Source organism: Wyeomyia smithii, chromosome 3 (assembly GCF_029784165.1).
Source record: "Wyeomyia smithii strain HCP4-BCI-WySm-NY-G18 chromosome 3, ASM2978416v1, whole genome shotgun sequence".
Lineage (NCBI taxonomy): Eukaryota > Metazoa > Arthropoda > Insecta > Diptera > Culicidae > Wyeomyia > Wyeomyia smithii.
In genome coordinates, this window is record NC_073696.1 from 99,783,865 (window position 1) to 99,803,445 (window position 19,581).

Below are 19,581 nucleotides of genomic sequence, written 5' to 3' on the forward strand. Positions count from 1 at the left end.
TGGACAGATTTATCACTAGTGAGATCCATGAATTTCGCTTCTATTCAATTAATCAAAAAGCTCGTGAATCTCGTAAATTTGTCGAATTCCAGCAAAAAAAAAACATATTTTCGAATGTTTTCTGTTACAAAAGCTGCCGCAGTGGCTTTGCTGGTATACAAAATAATGGCAATGTTTTAGAATATTCTTTTGGATTCGATAGTCTATGGCAACGGTTTTTGATTTTTATCCTAATAACTGAATTATTCGTAAACTATGGCTCCAATTATAGAAGATGAGACGAGCAGCGAGTTACTCGTCTGAGCAATTTTGGTATTGCAGATGGCGAGCCGGCTGGATTACAGACGAATAGCTAGTCTGTCACTCAGTGGTCACCAGCCATGTTCCACTCGCGTTTCCTAATACAACATCTTGCTCGCCTCGTCAGTAATCGCGGGCGAGGCGAGTTGCTCGCCTTGTCTTCTGTAACAGGGATTTATGCATATGGACATTTTCATATTATCGTACCAAATGTTACAATAGATCTCGGAGTTTTATAATTATAACATATCGGCAAACGAACGAAAGTTAAATTAAAAAAAAAATTAAACTCAATATTCCAGGAAAAATTATTAAAAAAAAATTAACTTGCTTGGCCTTCATCTACATGAAAGAACAATCATAACTGACAGATACCTACATTTTTTTTATTTATTGGAATCATTCAGTGGTAAAATTGTCGATTTCAATTGAGAAACAAGACATTGTACGTCGCAATTTTAGCACGAAAACTTCTTTTAATTTATTCCATAAAGCGGGGACGCCCATTCCATAAAACAGGAACGAATTTCCAATAAATATTTATGCAAATAGCATCCCAGAAACAGTAACAAGCAAATTGTTACGCAATTTGGTTAAAACATTCCAGAAATAATTCGATATGTTTTAGTAAATCATACCATAGTTTGAGTTCGAAAATCAGTGAATCAGTTATTGGACGTAACTAAAAGCAAATACTTACAACTATGTCTCACGCTGCCGGCTGCTGAACCTGCACTTTAGCGATTTCGGTTTTAAACTTCGCTATTGTTTCTCGAGCCAGTTTCAATTTCTCCTTTAGCAAAGCAATTTCCGATTTCACCTTGCCTTTCGTCTCGATTATGGTTTCCAGAGATTGAACCTTTTTCTCTTCAACTAGAATTAGAAGAAATGTTTAGATGCAAGCAACCTATACGGTAACCGGTAGTCTCACAATCAGTGTCATGTTTCCAGGAGCCACTCGTAACAGGTTGAACATTCGTCAGTAATTGTTGCATAAGCTGCGTTGGCTCCTGAAAAACTATTTCCTCGTACTGTTCCGAAACTAGACCCTTTTTTCCCTCGAGCTGGCTGGAAACCTCACCATCCAGAATCGGCGATTGAAACAGCTTTAGAATGTGATACATCGTAACCGGTCGTTCGGTTGGATCGTGGAAGTGTACTTTGATGACAATCTCGAACTCTCCCCAGCCGGTCTCAGTCACCTCGAAGGGAGGCTTCGTGACGACGCGATTCGGATTAACGTAGCTCTCGTGCAACTTGAAGTGTATCTTTTTCACATATGTGGACATATCCTCGTTGCGGTAGGGCTTCACGTATACCGTCCACTGATGAGTATGGCCATCCTCCTCACGCTTCTTTCCAAAAGAACGGGCGATGTTGCCGTACACTAACGGTTTAACGATTGTGAGACCCTGATGAAAATATTGTGAAATTTACATCTAATGTACCTGATTTGGGAGATTTTTGCTATAATATATACCTTCACTCGGCCGCCGGAATCAGGACCAAAATCGGTTGATATATTCATGATAGATTTTTTTTGTATGTCACAAAACTACACGACAATCAGAGTCAACATCTGGGGATAATTTACGCGGTAAATTGGCCTTTTACTCATAAAAATTAAATGGAAAATGCTGCTTTCAATTATGAACAGTGAAAGTCAACTTGTTTTGCGCTTGTTTACCTTTCAGAGTTAGCTATGTTCATTAGGGGTGAGCATTTTTTTAATTAGTTGACCAGTAACTATGATCATATTTAGATGAAATAAAATCGAAAGAATGCTGAAAAAGAGTACGGTTCGAAGCTAGAAAAATGATAAGTGAATAACCTGTCTACTATTTTGCTCAACAGCTAGTTTTTCAAACTGATAAACGAAACCAGAGTCGCTTCTTTTTCATGTATATAGTAGAAGAAAGTAGGAGTCCCTACTATAACAGTACGATGCGTTTGATATCAGTGGCTGCGTACCACCGGCATGAGCTGCTAAACTCACCACCCAGGTTGTAGGTTATGATCCACATGAAATATTGTAAATAAGAGCACAAATTAGAACTCGGAAATCAAGTAACAAAAATGCTGCGATCTCGCTTATCTATTTTGTGTTTTAGAAGAAATAAGCACAGCAAGACACATTGGGTGAATATAAAAATTATCAATATTTTTAGGTATAACTAATTGTCCACTTTTTCAGTCTCAAGCCCGAAAGAAACAGTTCGCTAAGGATCGGGCGCTGGAAAATTTTGACGACTTTTACGGCCAGGTTTATGGCAATCGATGGAAAAGTATCCGTGTAGCCTTGTTAGGTGAACATAAGTATATGGCAATGGTAAACCAGTTTGGTGATACAGAAAAAACCATCGCTTTTCTGCAATCGGATGGAGCTATCAATGTAAGGGACATTTACAGCGCTAAAAAACAATTTCTCACCGATGCCAGCAGTGACATGTTTACGGGCAATAAGATTTTCAAATTGGATCAGACAATAGAGCAGTTTGCCGAAAATCAGGAGCAGCAAGAAAGAGGACGATTATACAAAGAGAATGCATCAGACATGTCTGAAAATGCTGAACCCGAAACGAAACAATCTCGAGTCGACTACAAAAAGTCGCTAAGTCAGACTCTGCAGGACAACACAGAGATGGATTTCCAGCGACTGATTGATCCTAACCTGGGAACAGCGGCTTTACACGAATTCATACCCGCAACCAAACTGAAAGGCATGGAAGATTTCGTGCCTGAATCTGATCACTACAAATACTACAGCAACAGTACGGATTTTCCTATCGCCGTCGAAATGGAAACCAGCTTCGAAATACCAGAATATCTTAATATTTTTACATACGAACGAGGGAACGTTTCGGAATTTAGATCCCCACGAAAATGTTCTACCGGTGTTTTATCACATTTTCTTATGGACGGAGCCTCAATTCTACCCGCATTGGCGTTAGATGTCCAACCAGGAGATCGAGTGCTAGATGCATGTGCAGCCCCTGGTGGGAAGTCGCTACTTCTCCTCCAGACGCTTCGTCCTGGGACGCTCGTATGTAACGATGTTCAGGAAAGTCGTGTTAACCGCATTAAGAAGTTGATGAACAGTTATGTTTATAACTTCGGAGACAGCTGCAAGAAGGAGCGTTGTTTTGTTATTCAATCGGATGCACGGGACCTGCAGGATTACAACATGTACGATCGGATACTAGTCGATGTCCCTTGCACTACTGATCGACATTCGGTGATGGAAAATGACAACAATATTTTCAAATCAACCAGAGTGAAAGAGCGGCTTAAGCTTCCCGAAGTACAGGCGGCAATTTTAGCCAACTGCCTAAAGCTGTTGCGACCAGGAGGATCACTGGTGTATTCCACGTGCAGTTTAAGCCCGGTGCAAAATGACGGTGTGGTGCACATGGCCCTGAGTAACGTGTTCAGCGATACCGGTCTAACGGTGACCGTGAGGTGAGCGGTTTTCGTTATAATGCATCCTTTATATGAAATATATTTTTCACAGGGATCTCAGCTTAGTAATGCGCCCTTTTTCTGATATCTTTAAATTCGCCCATCCAAACACCCTTAAGTACGGTCAACTGGTGCTACCATTCCTACCGACTAATTTTGGACCCATGTACTTTTGTAAATTAGTACGAAACGATTAGAAAACAGGCTGTTTTATATTTCATAGATTGGATAATAAAAGTGAGCCCTAGGACTTCATTTTCTTCTTTTTTGGTTTGGAAGCTATAGGTGCTGGTGCTTTGAATACAGTGCTGAAAAAGAAAAATCCAGTTCATCATTACGAATAATTAAACATGTCTCAGCTAAATTACGTACTGGCAGGTTGTGCAAATTGGGCTGAATTTGCAGAATATCGATAGACAAACGGAACATACATAGCCAATATCAATCAGCTCACGATGGCAGAAACAAGCCGCTCGGTAGTCCACTTTGACTGGAGGTGGAAGAACTAATTTGCAACGCATTTGAGGATCAGGTAAAAATACCCACTGCAAAAACATAGATTATTAAAACCTTAACAGAAGAGGAACAGCTATTAATTTTCTGACCAATAAATATTGGAGGAATCCATCTAACTGGGGCAGTTTCAGATATTGACCGCCAGTGATATCGCACCCTTGCTGCAGTAAACTCAGTGGCTTATCCAGGGCGCAAACATCCAGCGTAACACCCTGCTTCTGGGCTGTAAAAAACACGTTCATATAGGTCATATACTGGGATGCACATTCGTTGCTGCCGGTCACTACTAAGATGCGCGCATTAATTTTTACCCCGGCTGGTTTGTTACGAATTATCTGAAAAAATGTTATTTTCTTTATTATCCAACTATGTACCGCTAGATAAAACAATTTACCCTTGCGATATAACATAAAGCCATGGCCATACTGCCCGCTAGTAGTGACTCTGTTGAGGAAGTTATCCTAGGTGCTTCATTGATTACTTTGGCCAGTTTTTGTTTAATGGTTTTCTCTACCAGAGTGAACACCTCAAACTGACCATCAACCTGCCGAATTTCAAGGGGTTTCCCCGGAGTTGGATAAAGAAATTCGCTGTAACAATTTGGGCAGTAAAGTAACTAAAAATTCAAATAGAGATTTACTCATACGTTGCATGGTGATGGCAAGCAAGTACTGCTAATTTATTCTGAGCTTTCTGCATCAAATGTGCATTTGCAAAGGCGACGATAGAGTCGAGACATTGTGTGAGATGATGTGGATTACTACGAATTATTTGTTGCGATGGATTAGTGTCCAGCACGATCACCAACAAGCTGGCGTCCTTGTTTTCTAAAATTACAATTAACTATTATTTTTATAAACATTTTTATTAACTCCAGAACAAACCTTCCATCGTTGTCCTGTTTGTTTTGATACTCACTTTATTCACCACAAGAGATGTCAACCGGAGCAGAATTTGACTGCGTTCTATACCTGCAAATGTCAGTTAAATAGGGTGACCTTCGAATTGCCCCCAGAAAAGCCAGAGGGATGGCAAACTTCCTAGAAGTTTCAATCGCAAATTTTAACTGTCAAAATTTTTGCACTGCAAAGTATTTATTTTTTCTTTCGCTAGCATGAAGGCACAGAACCAGGGATGCCAGGTCATTTTTTCAAAATGCCCTCACGCTCCGCGAAAAAATGTCTTCACATGTCTTCCCACCCGAGTTGCCGGGTAAAAACTATAGACACTTAGACCTGCGTAGTAAACGGCAGCAGCTGGTTTTTTATGTTCTTGTTATTCGTTCGATACGAATTTTTCTTTATGTTCGTTTTGGCTCGCACGTTTGACAGTTGTTTTGGCTCGCTGCGATTCAGTTCGCAGGTCTATATATATATAATGTCTACCGGCCGTCGGCTGGAATAATTACAGGCAAATCGAAACATATCGAGCAGGTTACACCCTCTGCAAATTATGGATGTATCGAATTTTCCAATGTCTTCACTTTGTCTTCACAAACCAAGATGTCTCTACCGCTGGTTGAATGTCTTTAAAATGAAGACATGTCTTACAATCTGGCATCGCTGCATGAAGGTTAAAGCTTAAGCTGCTGAATTGGGTTGTTTAGCTATCCACGGATTCCCGATTTTTATATTTCATCTGAAAGAGTGTATATCTATATCTCCCAGCTGGTTTCGAGGTACGATGCTGGCCTAACAAGCCAGTCGTCGTATGTTCGAGTCACGGCTCGGGAGAGACTGTTAGTGTCAGTAGGATCGTAGCGCTAGCCCCGCAATTGTCCTGTACACTTAACAGTTGGCTGCGAAGTCTGTGTATAGTAAAACAGAAGGTCGAATTCCGATACGGAATGTAGCACCAAGGCTTTGCTCTGCTTTGCTTTGCTGAAAGAGTGTAATTTTCTGAGCAAAACGTGATTTTTTAAAACTTTATATCATTATCCTTCGATTTTTAAATGAAGAATAGGAATTCACTCCTAATCGCTACCATGACAGTTGGTATATGGGCGAACTGTCATTGTAGCGATTTCGAGCAGATTTCGTGCAGTTTTAAACCGTGATTTAGCAGGCGAAGGACAACGATAGAATGTTTTTTTAAATCACGTTTTACTTAGAAAATGCAGATCTTTTAGATGAAATAAAAAATTTCTGAGCAAAATATGATTTTTTTAAAATTTATATCATTGTCCTTCGATTTTTAAATGAAAAATAAAAATCGCTAAAATGACAGTTGGTATATGAGCAAACTATCATTGTAGCGATTTCGAGCATATATCGAGCAGTTTTAATTCATGATTTAAAAATTGAAGGACAGCGATAAAATTTTTTTTAAAATCACATTTTGCTCAGAAAATATAGCTGATATAGCTAAACAACCCAATTGCATATGAGAATTCGCGCCTCAAAAACTTGTGTCAGGGCCAATCTCAAAACTGACGTAAGCAGAGAGATTCGCATATTATGCCTTGTTCAGACTACGCCGCATATCATCTGATATCGCCAGATGATATCGGATATCACAGATATCACATAGACATTCAAGCTTGAACAAAAACTCCAGAAATCGCATGTAAGATTTCAAATTCTTACTCGTTTGGAATGCTAACGACATCTTTCTGAAACTTGCGACTTTTACTACTCTAGTGATGACAGCACTGGATTATAATCAAAGCTGCCAGACGCATTGAAATTCTCACAGATTATTGAGTTGCTGTTTTTGCAACGATATAATCCTGATTTTGTGAAGTTTGTGTATTTTATCGCAAATATAAACTGGGATTGAATAAAATTGTCGATTGTGAACAAATTACGAGGGGTAAGACAGTGAGTAAATTTGAGGTTTTCCAAGTTTTTCTGAGAAAACCTGAAAAATAAAGAGCAAATCTGAGTAACTCTCGTGTCTCTGAATATCCATCCTTAAATTTTTTTTTTCCCATCGCAAATATACACATGAATGTTGCTCGGTCCCACCGTTCATATATATTTCTTGCTCTCAAGGTAATCAAAGATGTGAATCATCTGAGAATTGTCTCCAAATGCCATTTTAAAATCCAGGGTGGTGACTTCCGGTTTCTGGAAAATAGCCTAAAGTGACCAAATACCACCCAATATGAGTGTTTCTTTAACCAGAAAAATGCATGGAGCTAAAAATTGACCTCAGACACCATTTTGAATTGTAAGATGGCAACTTCTGGGAAACAGCCGAATACTACTGCATATGAATAATTCCGTAATCGAAATAATGTATAGAAGCCAAGCATTGACCCTGGACACCACCTTGAATTCGAAGATGACCACTTTCAGTTTATGAAAAACAACGAAAATAATTGAATACCACCCAATAGAGGTGATGTACTAATGGCAAAAAACGAGGATGTTGTCATTCCGATGAAACCAATAATTTCAAACGATATAAACAAATCGCTAGAAATCAATGAATTTGGAATGTTGAAATTATTAAACACAAAAAAAAGCGGGACGAAGTTTGCCGGGTTAGCTAGTAAATACATAAATATGCTGGTTAAAGCAAAGCTGCAAGTGATGAATACGAAGAATAGAATTCAAAAAATTCGGAGGGATAAACAACAAAAAAATACTTTCAAAACGAACAAAACTAAACATTAAATAATAGTTTTTGCATAACAGTTGTTATCACTAATTATGTTTGTTTTGTTGAATATCTTTCATATATAATATAATAAAGCTTTTAAACCAATTACAACATTATATGTATCCATACTTAAATTGGTAAATTGATAGAATATTCAAGTGTTATCTAAGCTAAAAGTTGCACAACAACCATATACGACTATTGACAACCATTGTGCGGTTTCTCCTTTTATCTTTTCCACGAGGTAATTGAAACATTCATTTAATTGTACACTTCGTGGCCTGATTATTGTGTTCGAGCTTGACGGCCGCACATTTCGTAGTTGCTTCCCGTGATGGATCTGAGCTAGTGAAGTTACACAGGGAACCACGTATAGAGCAACTTGGGATTAGTTTACCATTTACACGTCGTGACCTGATTATTTGAATATTTCTTCTTCGTGCCTCGACAAGCTACATCTATTATATTATCAATATGTAACTCCCGGAATGGCGTTAGTTTTACATACAAACAATATACGCACGAAATCTGCAACATATTTTTTGTGACAGTATGAAATTGAGTCAACTAAATCTAAAGTTGAGCAAATACAGTTTCGTGTGTGAGAGTGTCAGTCACACGCTCACAAAAATTCAACAACAATGCACAGTGGTACAGTAAGGCAATGTAGGCGGACATGAGTTTTTCGATGCGATTTTGTGGTTTGAAAGTAAATTTTTTTCTAAGAACTCGTTGCTTATATTTAGTCTATTTTTTATGTGCAAATGAAAATTAGGGTGGTGCTGAAATCGACTAAATACAAAAACTAATTTTTTTATTTGCAGAAATAAATGTATACATTCATCGGAACAGTTGTAGATCAACTAATTTTAAGCAACTTTCGGTATTTCTTCACAATATTTATGCAATATTTGTTCTTTCAAATGATACCAAAAAATATTATTTATGTTTGCCCTAAAGAAGACTCTTCATCTATACAATATATCGACAATGTTTTTTCGTCAAAATTGGCGTAGTTTTGATTAAAGTTACCGAAGAAAATTTTGTTTTTAAATTTGAATTGAAAAAATAGAGCGAAAAGGCTGTTTTTGGAAACCAAATTTAATGTCTACAAAAAAGTTTTTTTTGCAAAGTTACTAAGAATTAGTTGGTTTACAAGTTTGCCAAAGAATGTTTACAATTATTTATGCAAATAAAATCAATTATTTATGCAAATAAAATCAAGTTTTTATTTCGTTGATTTTAGGACCAACCTAATTTTCATTCGCACATAAATAGAGGACTGCGTATAAGAAACAACTTTTTACAAAAACTATGGCTTTAAACCGCAAACCAACGAAAAGCTTATGTCCGCCTAAATTGCCTTACTGTACCACTGTGCAATGAGTTTAGTTACCCTTTTCACCACAAGACGGGGTGTTCCCTGTCTGTCTTCACGGAAATGTATGGGAAAATAGAGAGTGAATTGTTATTTTAAGATATTTGTAAATTGCGAAATATTTTCAATATTCAATATTATAAAGTAATCATCATTGCTTTTCAAAGCACCCGTCTACCTATATGACAACTTCTTGACAACTCATTATTGTCGGAGTCTGTCGGAGTGATATGAATGTTACAGAAAAACGATAAATATCAATATATATTCACGAATATTCAGAACTATGCGGTAGCTTTCGAATCTCATACATTTGCTGCGTACCGACAGTCCGCGGTTCCCCTGACAGATATGGAAAAAGTACAGCAAAAATTTCATTTAACTTCAAATGGTTGCAGGAACAACTCTTCACTCTCACGTTATTAAGAGATAGCATGATGTCATCCCCTTGATCTGATAACCGAAATATTTTTCTTGAAAATAAATTTGTCTAGCCCCTAGAATATCATTTAATTTTTCGGTCGTCTGGCACTAAGGGAAGACAACTCGGTATAGATTTGCATCCACTTTGGGAACCACTCGCTGATTGGTTGAAATTGAAAACCCCGAGTGCGTTAAAATTTATTATCAGGCTTGCTGGCAGTGTTGCAGAACAACATTGTTCGTTGTTTTGATTTATGTTTTTTAATGATGTCACCTGTTATAATTTAAAATAATTTCAAGTGAACATTAAAAAAAGTACAAATATGGGCGTAGTAAGAGATCCGACTTGGATCATCACTAATATCAATTACTAAAAGATCCAAAAGTGCGCAAGGAGTGATTACGGTTTTGCGTGAAGCATAAGAACAGCATACCACTGCTCAAGGTCGGGAGTAAATAGTGTTGTGTGTTTCTACTTTTGAATCCGTTCAGGATTAAGTTTGGAACATACCTGTTGAGGCATATTGCTTCTGCGGAAAGTACAATTCAGATGAGTCAATGGATGAATCATAATCATTGATGGATGACACGTTCGATTTTAAGTATATTAAAGATACAGATTCTCCGGTAACCCTCAGACGGTAAAACTATCGCCTGCAGGAGGAATTGTGCATAATGGTGATAATAAGCATCAAAACATTCAAGTATTTTCCGAGTGAATGCCATCACTTACGAAAAATACAACATAGATCATCGAGGTGGATGAGGAAGAAGAGTAAGAAGCCAGATGTCGCCCCTTATAAGGTCTGGCAACTAATTCTATCGAGCTCGAATTCTATTCTCGGTTTCGAGCAGTTGCAGATATTTTCCAAAAACATCTGGCACCCCTGGCGTTCTCATATTTTTATCTTTCTTTGCACATTAGCGAGTCTTGTTTGATCATGCTTGCGTTTAAAAAACCATTTTAATGTGATGCCTAATTTTAATAAAATGGATTTTCTGGATAAAAGTGCTTCGAGTACGTCGGATTCGGAAAGCGAATCCAGTGTGCTATGGAAACAAGTAAGACGAATCTCACTGAACCATGTTCGGGCGAAGAGACACTCTCGTCGTGAGGGCATAGCGCCACTTGCAGGTTCAAGTCAACGACGATCCTCTCAGTCGGGTAAGTTTGCATTGTTTTTTCTTGTGTTACGAGAAAAGCTCTACTTCAATCCGACAATTTTTAGGTCTTCGAAGAGAGCAGTATAGTCGGTCTTATCAGAAGGATGCGCCTGTTTGCAGTAAAGCTGCACAAATGCCATCTAAAGATCGAAGTGATAGCGAAACAACAGATGAAAGCGATTCACCTCCCGGCGAACTATCACAAGTGGTTCAGGAAATGAGAAAAATATGTGAGCGTCTTACCAGCGTTTGCAGTGCTTTGGAAAAATCATTTACAAAACCCAGACGACATAAGAAAATTATCAAAGACTCGAAAAACAATTTCATCGGGCTTACCGAAAAAGTAACATATATAATCACAACCTAACATTTTAATTGATTCGCACTATTTTCAGGATCCTGAGTTAATTGTTTCAAAAACTTCCTTATCTGCTGAACAAGCGCCACTTAGCAGCAACCACAGCCTCTCTTCGATACCCGAATATATATCAGAAGCTTCGGAAGGGCAAAAGAGTAGCATAGACTACACTGGACCAAGTTGCAGTTCTCGTTACACGGAGTCCATAAATGACAAATATGATGTTGAAGATTCCGTTATTGACGATAACATTTTTGACATCTTCAAGGACGGCCAGCTGGATCTGGATGCAGTTCCGTCTAGTGCATCATCTATTTTGAAAAGTTTGTCTGCTTTAGATGATTTAGAGCTGGATGATTTTGAAAACGACACTGAAGCGCGAACACCTGAGGTTCAGGATAATTCCGATGATCATGCTATAGTAGTTAGTGATAGTATCCCAAGGTGCCGATCTCCTATTACAATCAAATCGGAACTGGCACCAAAAATTGAGCCTAATGAGTCGGATGATGATGTTATATTTATAAGTGAAACTATTCCGAGGCGCAAGGCACGAGCTTCTATTTATGTCAAATCGGACCCCGATTGTGCTGTTAATAGTAAGGAAAATCAGACGGCTACTAGACCGAGTTCTAGAAATTTATGTAAAGAATATAGTCGAAAGCGTACTAGTCAGTCGCAATTGACTGATTTTTTCGAACAGTGCGCAAAACAGTTACGTTCCAGTGAGACCGTATCAAGTCGACAAGCAATATCTAACAAATCAACACGACATGAAATACATTCAAGTGAGGCCGATCCAAGTCAACCAGCTATATCCATTTCAGGAACACGTCCGAAAGTTGCACATGTGCAGAAAACACGTTCAAGTGAACTTGGTCGAAAACATCAGTCTATATCCAAACAAGAAACACGCTCCAAAGTTGCACATGTGCAAAAATCTGTTTTAAATAAAATCTGCCCAAAACAACCGGTTCCGAAACAAGAAACACGCGCAAAAGTTGCACGTTCGCAAAAATCGAGTTCTAATGAATTCGGCTTGAAACAGGAAACTGCCAAACAAGAAACGCGATTCAAAGTTAAAGATACACAAAAGTCAAGCTTAAATGAAGTCGATCCCAGCCAAGAAGCGCGCTTCAGAGCCGCACATACGCATGAATTACGTCAAAAGGTTGCATATGCGACTAAACACAACTCCAAACAATCATCACAAACGGAAAACAACGATAAACTAATAATGAAAAAGGATATCGAACAGCGTCTTCGGGTAAATGATCTTTCGTGGGTCACTCAACGATCAATACGGGAAGAGAATTCACGCGTTAGGCAAGTTTTCCGGAAGAATGAACTATTGCAGCAACACTTGTCACGTGATAAGGATACTACCGATCAGCTGGTGTTAGATTATGACCAGAAGAGCAAGTTGTTGATTCGTGTTCATCCAAGTTTGGTAGAGAAAATGAAGCCACACCAGAAGGAAGGAATCAAGTTCATGTATGATTGCTGCTATTCGGGTGTGCTTGAAACTAAATCTTCCAAGGGTTCCGGTTGTATTCTGGCTCACTGCATGGGACTGGGAAAGACGTTCCAGGTGATTGCTTTAGTTCACACGGTGATTAGCTACCCACGGCTGAAGACCAGAAAGGTTATTGTAGTTTGTCCAAAGAGTACGGTGATGAATTGGGCTCAGGAAATTCAGAATTGGTTGGGTAGCATTGACACTAATGTTAAACTACATACGTTTTTCCTACCTGACGCTATGTGAGTTTTTATTTTTTTAGTTCAATATTTTTTACTGAAAACAAATATTTGTTTCAGAACCATCTATAAGAAATTGGAAATTCTTGAAAAATTTTATAAACTCTCGGGGAAAGATGCCAACTGTTTGTTAATAGGATATGAAGCATATAGAGCTCTGGTGTTCTATGATGCCGCAAACAAACACGGTGAAAAACATTCAGCAGCTGTTCGAGCCGAGGTTCGTAGGTATTTGGTTGACCCAGGCGCTGATCTGGTTGTGCTGGATGAAGGGCATGTGATAAAAAATCGCAAGTCTCAAGCAAATTTGGCATTATCAGAAATAGCTACTAGACGCAGAATTATTCTAACGGGAACACCAATCCAAAATAACCTGAATGAATATTTCTGCATGGTGAGTTTCGTTAAGCCGGCTATTCTGGGCAATGAAAAAGAGTTCAACGAGCAATTTGCAAAACCAATTAAAGACGGACAGCACAAGGATTCAAACAAAGCTGATATACAAATTATGAAGATGAAATCGTTCATTCTACATAAGCGGTTGCTCAACTTCGTTCAGAGAAAGGAGTTTTCCGTACTGCAAGGTTCATTACCCAAGAAGTATGAATACGTTTTGTACGTTCCGCTAACGCCTGTACAGGAGCAGTTGTATGAGCAGTACCTAAAAAGAAATCCATTTAGGAAGGATGTGGGAGGCAGTTGTTTGCTGGAAGATTATTCATTTTTGCGTAAAATTTGGACACACCCACTTGTGTTAGAAAGAGCGTTGGAAACTGCTGTGAAGGTAAATTTTGCACTACATACTATTTATGTGCTTTAGGTTAAAAAATACGTTATTATAGAAAAATACCAACAACGGAATTGATGATACTGATAATGCTCGCTCTATTACCAATGATTGGTGGATGAAAATTGTTAGCCCGGATGACTTGAAATCACTTATTCCAAGTAACAAAATGCTGCTTTTGTTCGAGATTCTTAAGCTGTGCCAAGAGCGCGGTGAGAAGTGCCTCATTTTCTCCGGCTTTGTTATGGTCCTAAATGCTGTAGAATACTTTATGCAAATGATTCACGAACAAAGCAAAAACCCGAAGGCTCGAGCGCACGGGTTTTCTCGTTTTCGTGGGCCATGGCGATCGGGCATTGATTACTACCGAATCGACGGAGCATCATCTAAAGCCAGTCGGCACGATATGATCACGAAGTTTAACGACCCACAAAATCGTATAACTCGGGCGTTTCTGATCTCCACTAAAGCGGGAGGTTTTGGGATCAACTTGGTTGGAGCGAATCGAGTAGTTATTCTAGACACGTCATGGAATCCGGCTAATGATCAGCAAGGAATTCATAGAGTTTATCGCTTGGGACAAGAGAAACCTTGCTACATATATCGTTTGTTGGCAATTGTAGGTGTAGTTGATAACTTAATAAAATATTTATGTTATTTCACGTTTTTGCAGCATACAATGGAAGAAAAGGTTTACTCCCGATCTGTTACTAAACAGGCTATGAGCCACCGCGTAGCGGATAAGAAACAGGTGGATCGGAACTACAATATGGCAGAGCTGGAAGAGTTGTATCACTTTGAGCGTGTTTATAGAAAAGAACGACCCAACTCCGCTCCAGCAGAAGATGATCTTTTGTCGACTCTTCTTCTGGAACACGACAAGTTGATTTATAAATATCACACCCATGAGCGAATGTTAGATAACAAAACCGAACAAGATCTAACTGATCAGGAGAAGGAAGTCGCGTGGACTGAGTTCAAGAAAAAGGGTCAAATTATAGACTGTCTGGATGAATCTGGTACAAAGGAGGCAGGCGACTTAACACCGGCAGAAACAACTACTCTTGATTCGATGAACCCATCCGAGGTTGCAGGTGCTGAAAAAGAAAATACTGTTGACGCCTTAAATTTGATTCAAAGTAATGGGACGTCATCTTATGATAGCGGAAGTAATTTGACCAGCAATATACCACCACCTACCAGTGTAAGGGAGAAAGTCCCACCGAAAATATCCACCGATATGCTGACGACTAATACTAATTTATCACCATCAAGTTTCGAGCATAGAATAATTCTAGCAACTCAACCTGCAGTTCTCTTGAGTAAACTTAATGTAAGTTATCATTGGTTAGCACATATTCAAGTATTGAAATGGTGTTTACACTTTCAGAGAATTCCAATCAATATTTCGGCAGGATTTACAATAAGGTGTGTACAAAAATTTTAATGAAATATTTAAGCTAAATACCTTTGGTTATTTTAAAACCCCGGTAATCATATTATTCGACATATTTTTATGTTATACATTTTATTTCTCCGCAGAACTCACCAAATTAACCAGGAAAACATCTGCAAGTCGGTCGTCCTGTACAAACCAATCGAATGCGGTTCTCTAATAAGAGTTAACAGAAAAGACCCTAGTGGCATAAGTAATCAAATATCAACAACTGCTACCAGTAGCAGTCTTGCTTTGGTTCCATTTGTGCAGAGAAGATCTCTTTTAGATGATATTCCTCGCAGTGATTTGAGCGTCAGATCTACTTTGTTCTCCCAACAGGGCAGCACAGATTCGTGTACTCTGTTACATTGCGGTGATAACTCCCTTCAGCAGACTAGTCCTGTATCGTCAGAACTATCGCCCAATCCGGTTCTGGAAGATAGGATTAGGGTAGTTATTTATTCATTTGTGTTTGAACGACTTCTAATACTGTACTAATATACCTTTTAGGTTGCCGACAATATAGTGGGAGTTTCATTGGGAAGAGAGTAAGTATTTGTTATTATTGACTCCAAAGTTTTGTTGACCCGACAGTATGAAGTGATTTTAAGTATGTATTCTGAACGATCATCATTTCCACTCAACTAGTTTATTATATGAAAAAAAAAATGTATAACGCATAACGTTTAGGTGACTCTTTTTACTATCGATCGAGATATGGGTATTCGCATTTAGTCTCACATCATACTCTAATTTATTTATCTATATTTCTTGTGTCTTGTAACAAAAATCGTTTCCAGGAACGCTATCTACTCGGACGGTCTCAAAGGATTTGAGAATGATCAACATCAATCCGTTTTGTCAGTAGCAACAAGTGATGCACATAACTTTGATACGAGCAATATACTGGAAACTGCTACTGGACTCGCCAGCTCGAACGCTTTACGTGGCATAAAGCGACCACTGGAACATAGTGAGGTTAGCCCAATTGGTACAGCTAAGCGTTTGAAAATTACACCACACTACAGTGCAGCAGACAATGAAAGTTGCACTTCCACAAGCCCAGCTTTGCTATTCACTGCTACAGCACTACCAGGAATGTGAGTATAAAAAAAATAATATTCAAAATCTGACATTATTGTTTTTTTTTTGTAGATTTACTGAGTGCTATAGAATCAATAAATGTCGATCGTTAGTTCCTTATCGACCCACAACTAGTATAAGCATAAAGTTTAATGTCTACTTAAAGAAAATAGGTGGACTTTGCTTCGCTTCAGCAGTCCCCGAAAACAGATGTTTGGCAATAGTACCCTACGTTAAAAGGGTATCCCTCGCAGGAGTCATTTTGGCTAGGTGCAATGAAGCACAACAGTTGGTCAGCTCTAGAACACATACCGTAGAAGCTGAAACCAAAACTATTGAAACGATACAGCCTTACTACACATCTACATCAGAAATTAGAAGTATAATTTTCTCGTTTAATGCGGGTATAGAATATGCGAAGCAACAGTCTGATTTAAGCTCTGCAAAGCAGAATTATAGAAGCACATCAAATATGACCTTAGATCGTACATCTGTACCGTACTATGCAAAGAAACGAAAGATCATGATGGTGAACCCTGTACCGAAAAGGAGAAGAACCGAAGGATTGTTAGTGCATAAACAAGCTGAAAGGTTCGAAGTTTTTCCAAAGGACATAGCATCGCAAACATCTTATGAGGAAAACAAGTAAGTATAAATAAGATTTGAATATTGTTGAGTAACATGGAAACCTTTTTCAGATTCGATTACAATCACATAAATAAGTGTCGAGCCTTGGTTCCGTTTTGTTCCAAGTTGCGTATGCACCCGAAATTAGTCGCTCACGTACAATTTAATGCTGCTATCGAGGGACCTGTAAAATCTTGCTTCGCCGTTGTACCCTACGTTAGAAGGGTATCTTTTTTGGAGAGCATTCTCCAAAATCTCGATAATGACCAACAGACCACCAGATCTTTAGAGTCTGATAACCGAACTGGCAGCGATTTGAGTCTAGCTACCATAAAATCCGTTTCGCAGAATGCAAACGAACATTTTAAAAACTTTTGGAAAGTAGGCCAGATAGAAGACAAACGTCTTGTATCTTTTAAAAAGACAAGTCATTATAAAATCAGTTCAGAATTTGTGCCCCAGCGAAACGATACTGCGATTGCAGTTTATCGTCGATTTCACTCCTTGTGGAATCAAACTAAATATGAAGAGCTACTAAAACAAACTAAAATTCGAACTCAATTCAAGAAATGTTATCGGTTTACTCCGTATGATCGATGTAATCGCATTCGTTTCAATACAATTTCTTCACTTGACGAATACGTTGGTCCCTGGCTTGAAGGCTTCTTTAAACGATTAAGTGCTTCAATGCGTGGCCAGAAAGGTGCTTCGAAAAACTATGACGTAAACATAACTTCACCAAAGCTTGAAAAAATCGCTTTGAAACCGATAATATTAAAACGCAAGTTGATCATGAGACCATCATCGAGGTTATCGAAAAGACGAAGAGTAGAGGTTCCGAGAACGCAAATCGAAAAGCTGCCTGAACATTTTGACATTACGCAAAGGTGCATAACATCTCAATCGACGATTAGTACTAGAAGCAGGTAAGTGTTGATTTAAAATTTCAAAGATATTTATAACATCATTTAGTAACATAAACCTATGTTTCCAGCTCTACAGATCATAACAAGTGTCGCGCGTTAGATACGTATTGTACCAGGCTACGTTTGCATTCAGAATTAGTGGACTACATGAAGCAAATTGCTATTGTTGAACATGTTGAAAAAACATGTTCCACCGTTGCACTCTTCGTTCGAAGAGTATCTCTATTGGAACAGATTCTTGCTACTTTCCATGAAAATCACCAAGTTGCAAGACATTGTGTATCAACCGCTGAGACGTGTATGCTGCCGATCGCAGTAAAGCAAAAATGGAAGAATAGTTCGAACACTACTATCCACTTCCAGCGCAGCCAACGCTATCGATTTACTCCTTATTCCATTGCAAATCGTATCCACCGATACGTCGATTCCGATCCAGAAGGCAAATATTTTGTCGGAAAATCAGAGCTCAAAAGTACATCCAGTATGGCGATTTTACCATACACAGGCAATACCATTTTGATTGAGATTTACAAAAATCTCCGTCTTGTAACGAATTCTGTAGAGTTCAACTCGGAATTAGTGAGCTTTTTGGCGTTCTGTCGAAACGTTACACGCAACTCTACGGTAGAGAATCGTGGTCCAAAACGAAAATTTCAAACGGATGAAGAGCCCCTGATGATAACGAAAAAAGTCAAACTTTCGGAAATGGCTGGCCCACTCGAAGGATCTTCCATGACTCAGCAGACTGTCGAAAGTCCAGTGCCTTTCCATAAAACTTAGTAAGTCTGTTTAGTTGATGTTTGAGATCAATATAGCTCGAACACTTATGTTTTACAGTATTCAACTCCCATCTCCGGAACGGGCTCTGCCAACTTTAAAACTTGATCGTGAACCAACGCTTCAGGAGAGTCAATGGGATCTAGTTCGTAGGGTAAGTCCAAATAATGTTTAATATGTGATGCTGAACACAACCAAAACTCAAATTTTGCAGACTAAAAGTTTGTTCACTGGAGAACACTCATCCACGCTTGGTTTGCTTAATAGACTGTCTCAGGTCTTCCGAAAGTGACACAATATTGTTGAGATGAGTTCATCGTGGAGTTATACTTTGCTTTTGTTTGCCAACAACTGTTTATCATATTGTTGTGGTTTTGTTTTTTAATTTTCCAGTTATGCTTGTTTTTTTCGTGCTTCATTATTAAAACGATACTTGATAAGTGACGTGCCTTTTAACAGATTTACTGACAACAAAAATAAAAAGTGCCTTAACATAACTGTGTTGAATAAGATTATGTGTAATAGTAAAAGAAAATACGCTTGGGAACTAAGGGACAATAGAAGCATTTTATAAGCGAGATTATAAGTATTTTTTGATATTACTCTAATTTTTTTCGTGTTACGATAATGGTGGTTGTAGAAACTATCGATTTTTCCACTCACATCTGCACTAGATGGCTTTGCTTGGCTATGAAGTGGTTCATCGTCAAATGGAAATTTTGTAACTTTGAGGCCTCAAAAATCTCAAACTTATCGGTATTCGATTACTAGTGACTCCGCTCGGCGCATTGCATTTCAAATATGCATTCAGATTTTTATGAGAAATATTACTTTTTGCAACCTTAGCCTTCCCTAATGAGTATTGTGCGCATTCGCTTTCGTCCAGTTGTCAAAATCGACACCACGGGCTCATGGACAAAAGGGAGTAAGACACAATGGAGTTATATAGAGAAAACATGTTTTTCAATAAAAATAGATTGC

The 19,581-nt window shown here is 38.5% G+C and overlaps 4 protein-coding genes across 4 annotated transcripts; 2 read left to right on the plus strand and 2 right to left on the minus strand.

Annotated features, from left to right (window-relative positions):
• Nucleotides 1-943: 943 nt before the first annotated feature.
• LOC129731775 (YEATS domain-containing protein 4) lies at nt 944-1,984 on the minus strand. The gene is made up of 3 exons (XM_055692025.1): nt 1,781-1,984; nt 1,232-1,712; nt 944-1,173 (listed from the first exon to the last, which is right to left on the minus strand). Exons 1-3 carry the CDS (start codon nt 1,826-1,828, stop codon nt 1,010-1,012), a joined length of 693 nt encoding a protein of 230 aa, XP_055548000.1. The 5' UTR covers nt 1,829-1,984; the 3' UTR covers nt 944-1,009.
• A 317-nt stretch (nt 1,985-2,301) lies between these two features.
• Nucleotides 2,302-4,019, plus strand: LOC129727787 (5-methylcytosine rRNA methyltransferase NSUN4). Its single transcript, XM_055685967.1, has 3 exons — nt 2,302-2,439; nt 2,495-3,759; nt 3,812-4,019. The coding sequence occupies exons 1-3, from the start codon at nt 2,377-2,379 to the stop codon at nt 3,954-3,956; spliced, it is 1,473 nt and encodes a 490-aa protein (XP_055541942.1). The 5' UTR covers nt 2,302-2,376; the 3' UTR covers nt 3,957-4,019.
• On the minus strand, nt 3,953-5,223 carry LOC129727788 (general transcription factor IIH subunit 3). Its single transcript, XM_055685968.1, has 6 exons — nt 5,160-5,223; nt 4,922-5,102; nt 4,670-4,865; nt 4,365-4,610; nt 4,132-4,304; nt 3,953-4,067 (listed from the first exon to the last, which is right to left on the minus strand). Exons 1-6 carry the CDS (start codon nt 5,164-5,166, stop codon nt 4,004-4,006), a joined length of 867 nt encoding a protein of 288 aa, XP_055541943.1. The 5' UTR covers nt 5,167-5,223; the 3' UTR covers nt 3,953-4,003.
• A 5,385-nt stretch (nt 5,224-10,608) lies between these two features.
• LOC129732292 (uncharacterized) lies at nt 10,609-19,081 on the plus strand. Its single transcript, XM_055693045.1, has 15 exons — nt 10,609-10,847; nt 10,912-11,189; nt 11,242-12,965; nt 13,023-13,746; nt 13,805-14,368; nt 14,423-15,082; nt 15,140-15,177; nt 15,292-15,637; nt 15,698-15,735; nt 15,988-16,287; nt 16,343-16,915; nt 16,969-17,823; nt 17,892-18,602; nt 18,661-18,754; nt 18,815-19,081. The coding sequence occupies exons 1-15, from the start codon at nt 10,655-10,657 to the stop codon at nt 18,890-18,892; spliced, it is 7,176 nt and encodes a 2,391-aa protein (XP_055549020.1). The 5' UTR covers nt 10,609-10,654; the 3' UTR covers nt 18,893-19,081.
• The last annotated feature ends 500 nt before the right edge of the window (nt 19,082-19,581 follow it).

Excerpts from the sequence above, each read along its gene's own strand:
- LOC129732292 (XM_055693045.1), top strand. The coding sequence starts at position 10,655 with ATGCCTAATTTTAATAAAATGGATTTTCTGGATAAAAGTGCTTCGAGT. Across the intron at positions 13,747-13,804 it reads CGTTGGAAACTGCTGTGAAG|AAAAATACCAACAACGGAAT; the intron begins GTAAATTTTGCA and ends ACGTTATTATAG. Across the intron at positions 15,083-15,139 it reads TTCTCTTGAGTAAACTTAAT|AGAATTCCAATCAATATTTC; the intron begins GTAAGTTATCAT and ends TTACACTTTCAG.
- LOC129727788 (XM_055685968.1), bottom strand. Across the intron at positions 4,611-4,669 it reads CTTTATGTTATATCGCAAGG|ATAATTCGTAACAAACCAGC; the intron begins GTAAATTGTTTT and ends ACATTTTTTCAG. Across the intron at positions 4,068-4,131 it reads CCAATTTGCACAACCTGCCA|CACTGTATTCAAAGCACCAG; the intron begins GTACGTAATTTA and ends TTTCTTTTTCAG.
- LOC129731775 (XM_055692025.1), bottom strand. The coding sequence starts at position 1,828 with ATGAATATATCAACCGATTTTGGTCCTGATTCCGGCGGCCGAGTGAAG. Across the intron at positions 1,713-1,780 it reads ATTCCGGCGGCCGAGTGAAG|GGTCTCACAATCGTTAAACC; the intron begins GTATATATTATA and ends TATTTTCATCAG. Across the intron at positions 1,174-1,231 it reads CTGGAAACATGACACTGATT|TTGAAGAGAAAAAGGTTCAA; the intron begins GTGAGACTACCG and ends TTCTAATTCTAG.
- LOC129727787 (XM_055685967.1), top strand. The coding sequence starts at position 2,377 with ATGCTGCGATCTCGCTTATCTATTTTGTGTTTTAGAAGAAATAAGCAC. Across the intron at positions 2,440-2,494 it reads AGCACAGCAAGACACATTGG|TCTCAAGCCCGAAAGAAACA; the intron begins GTGAATATAAAA and ends CCACTTTTTCAG. Across the intron at positions 3,760-3,811 it reads GGTCTAACGGTGACCGTGAG|GGATCTCAGCTTAGTAATGC; the intron begins GTGAGCGGTTTT and ends TATTTTTCACAG.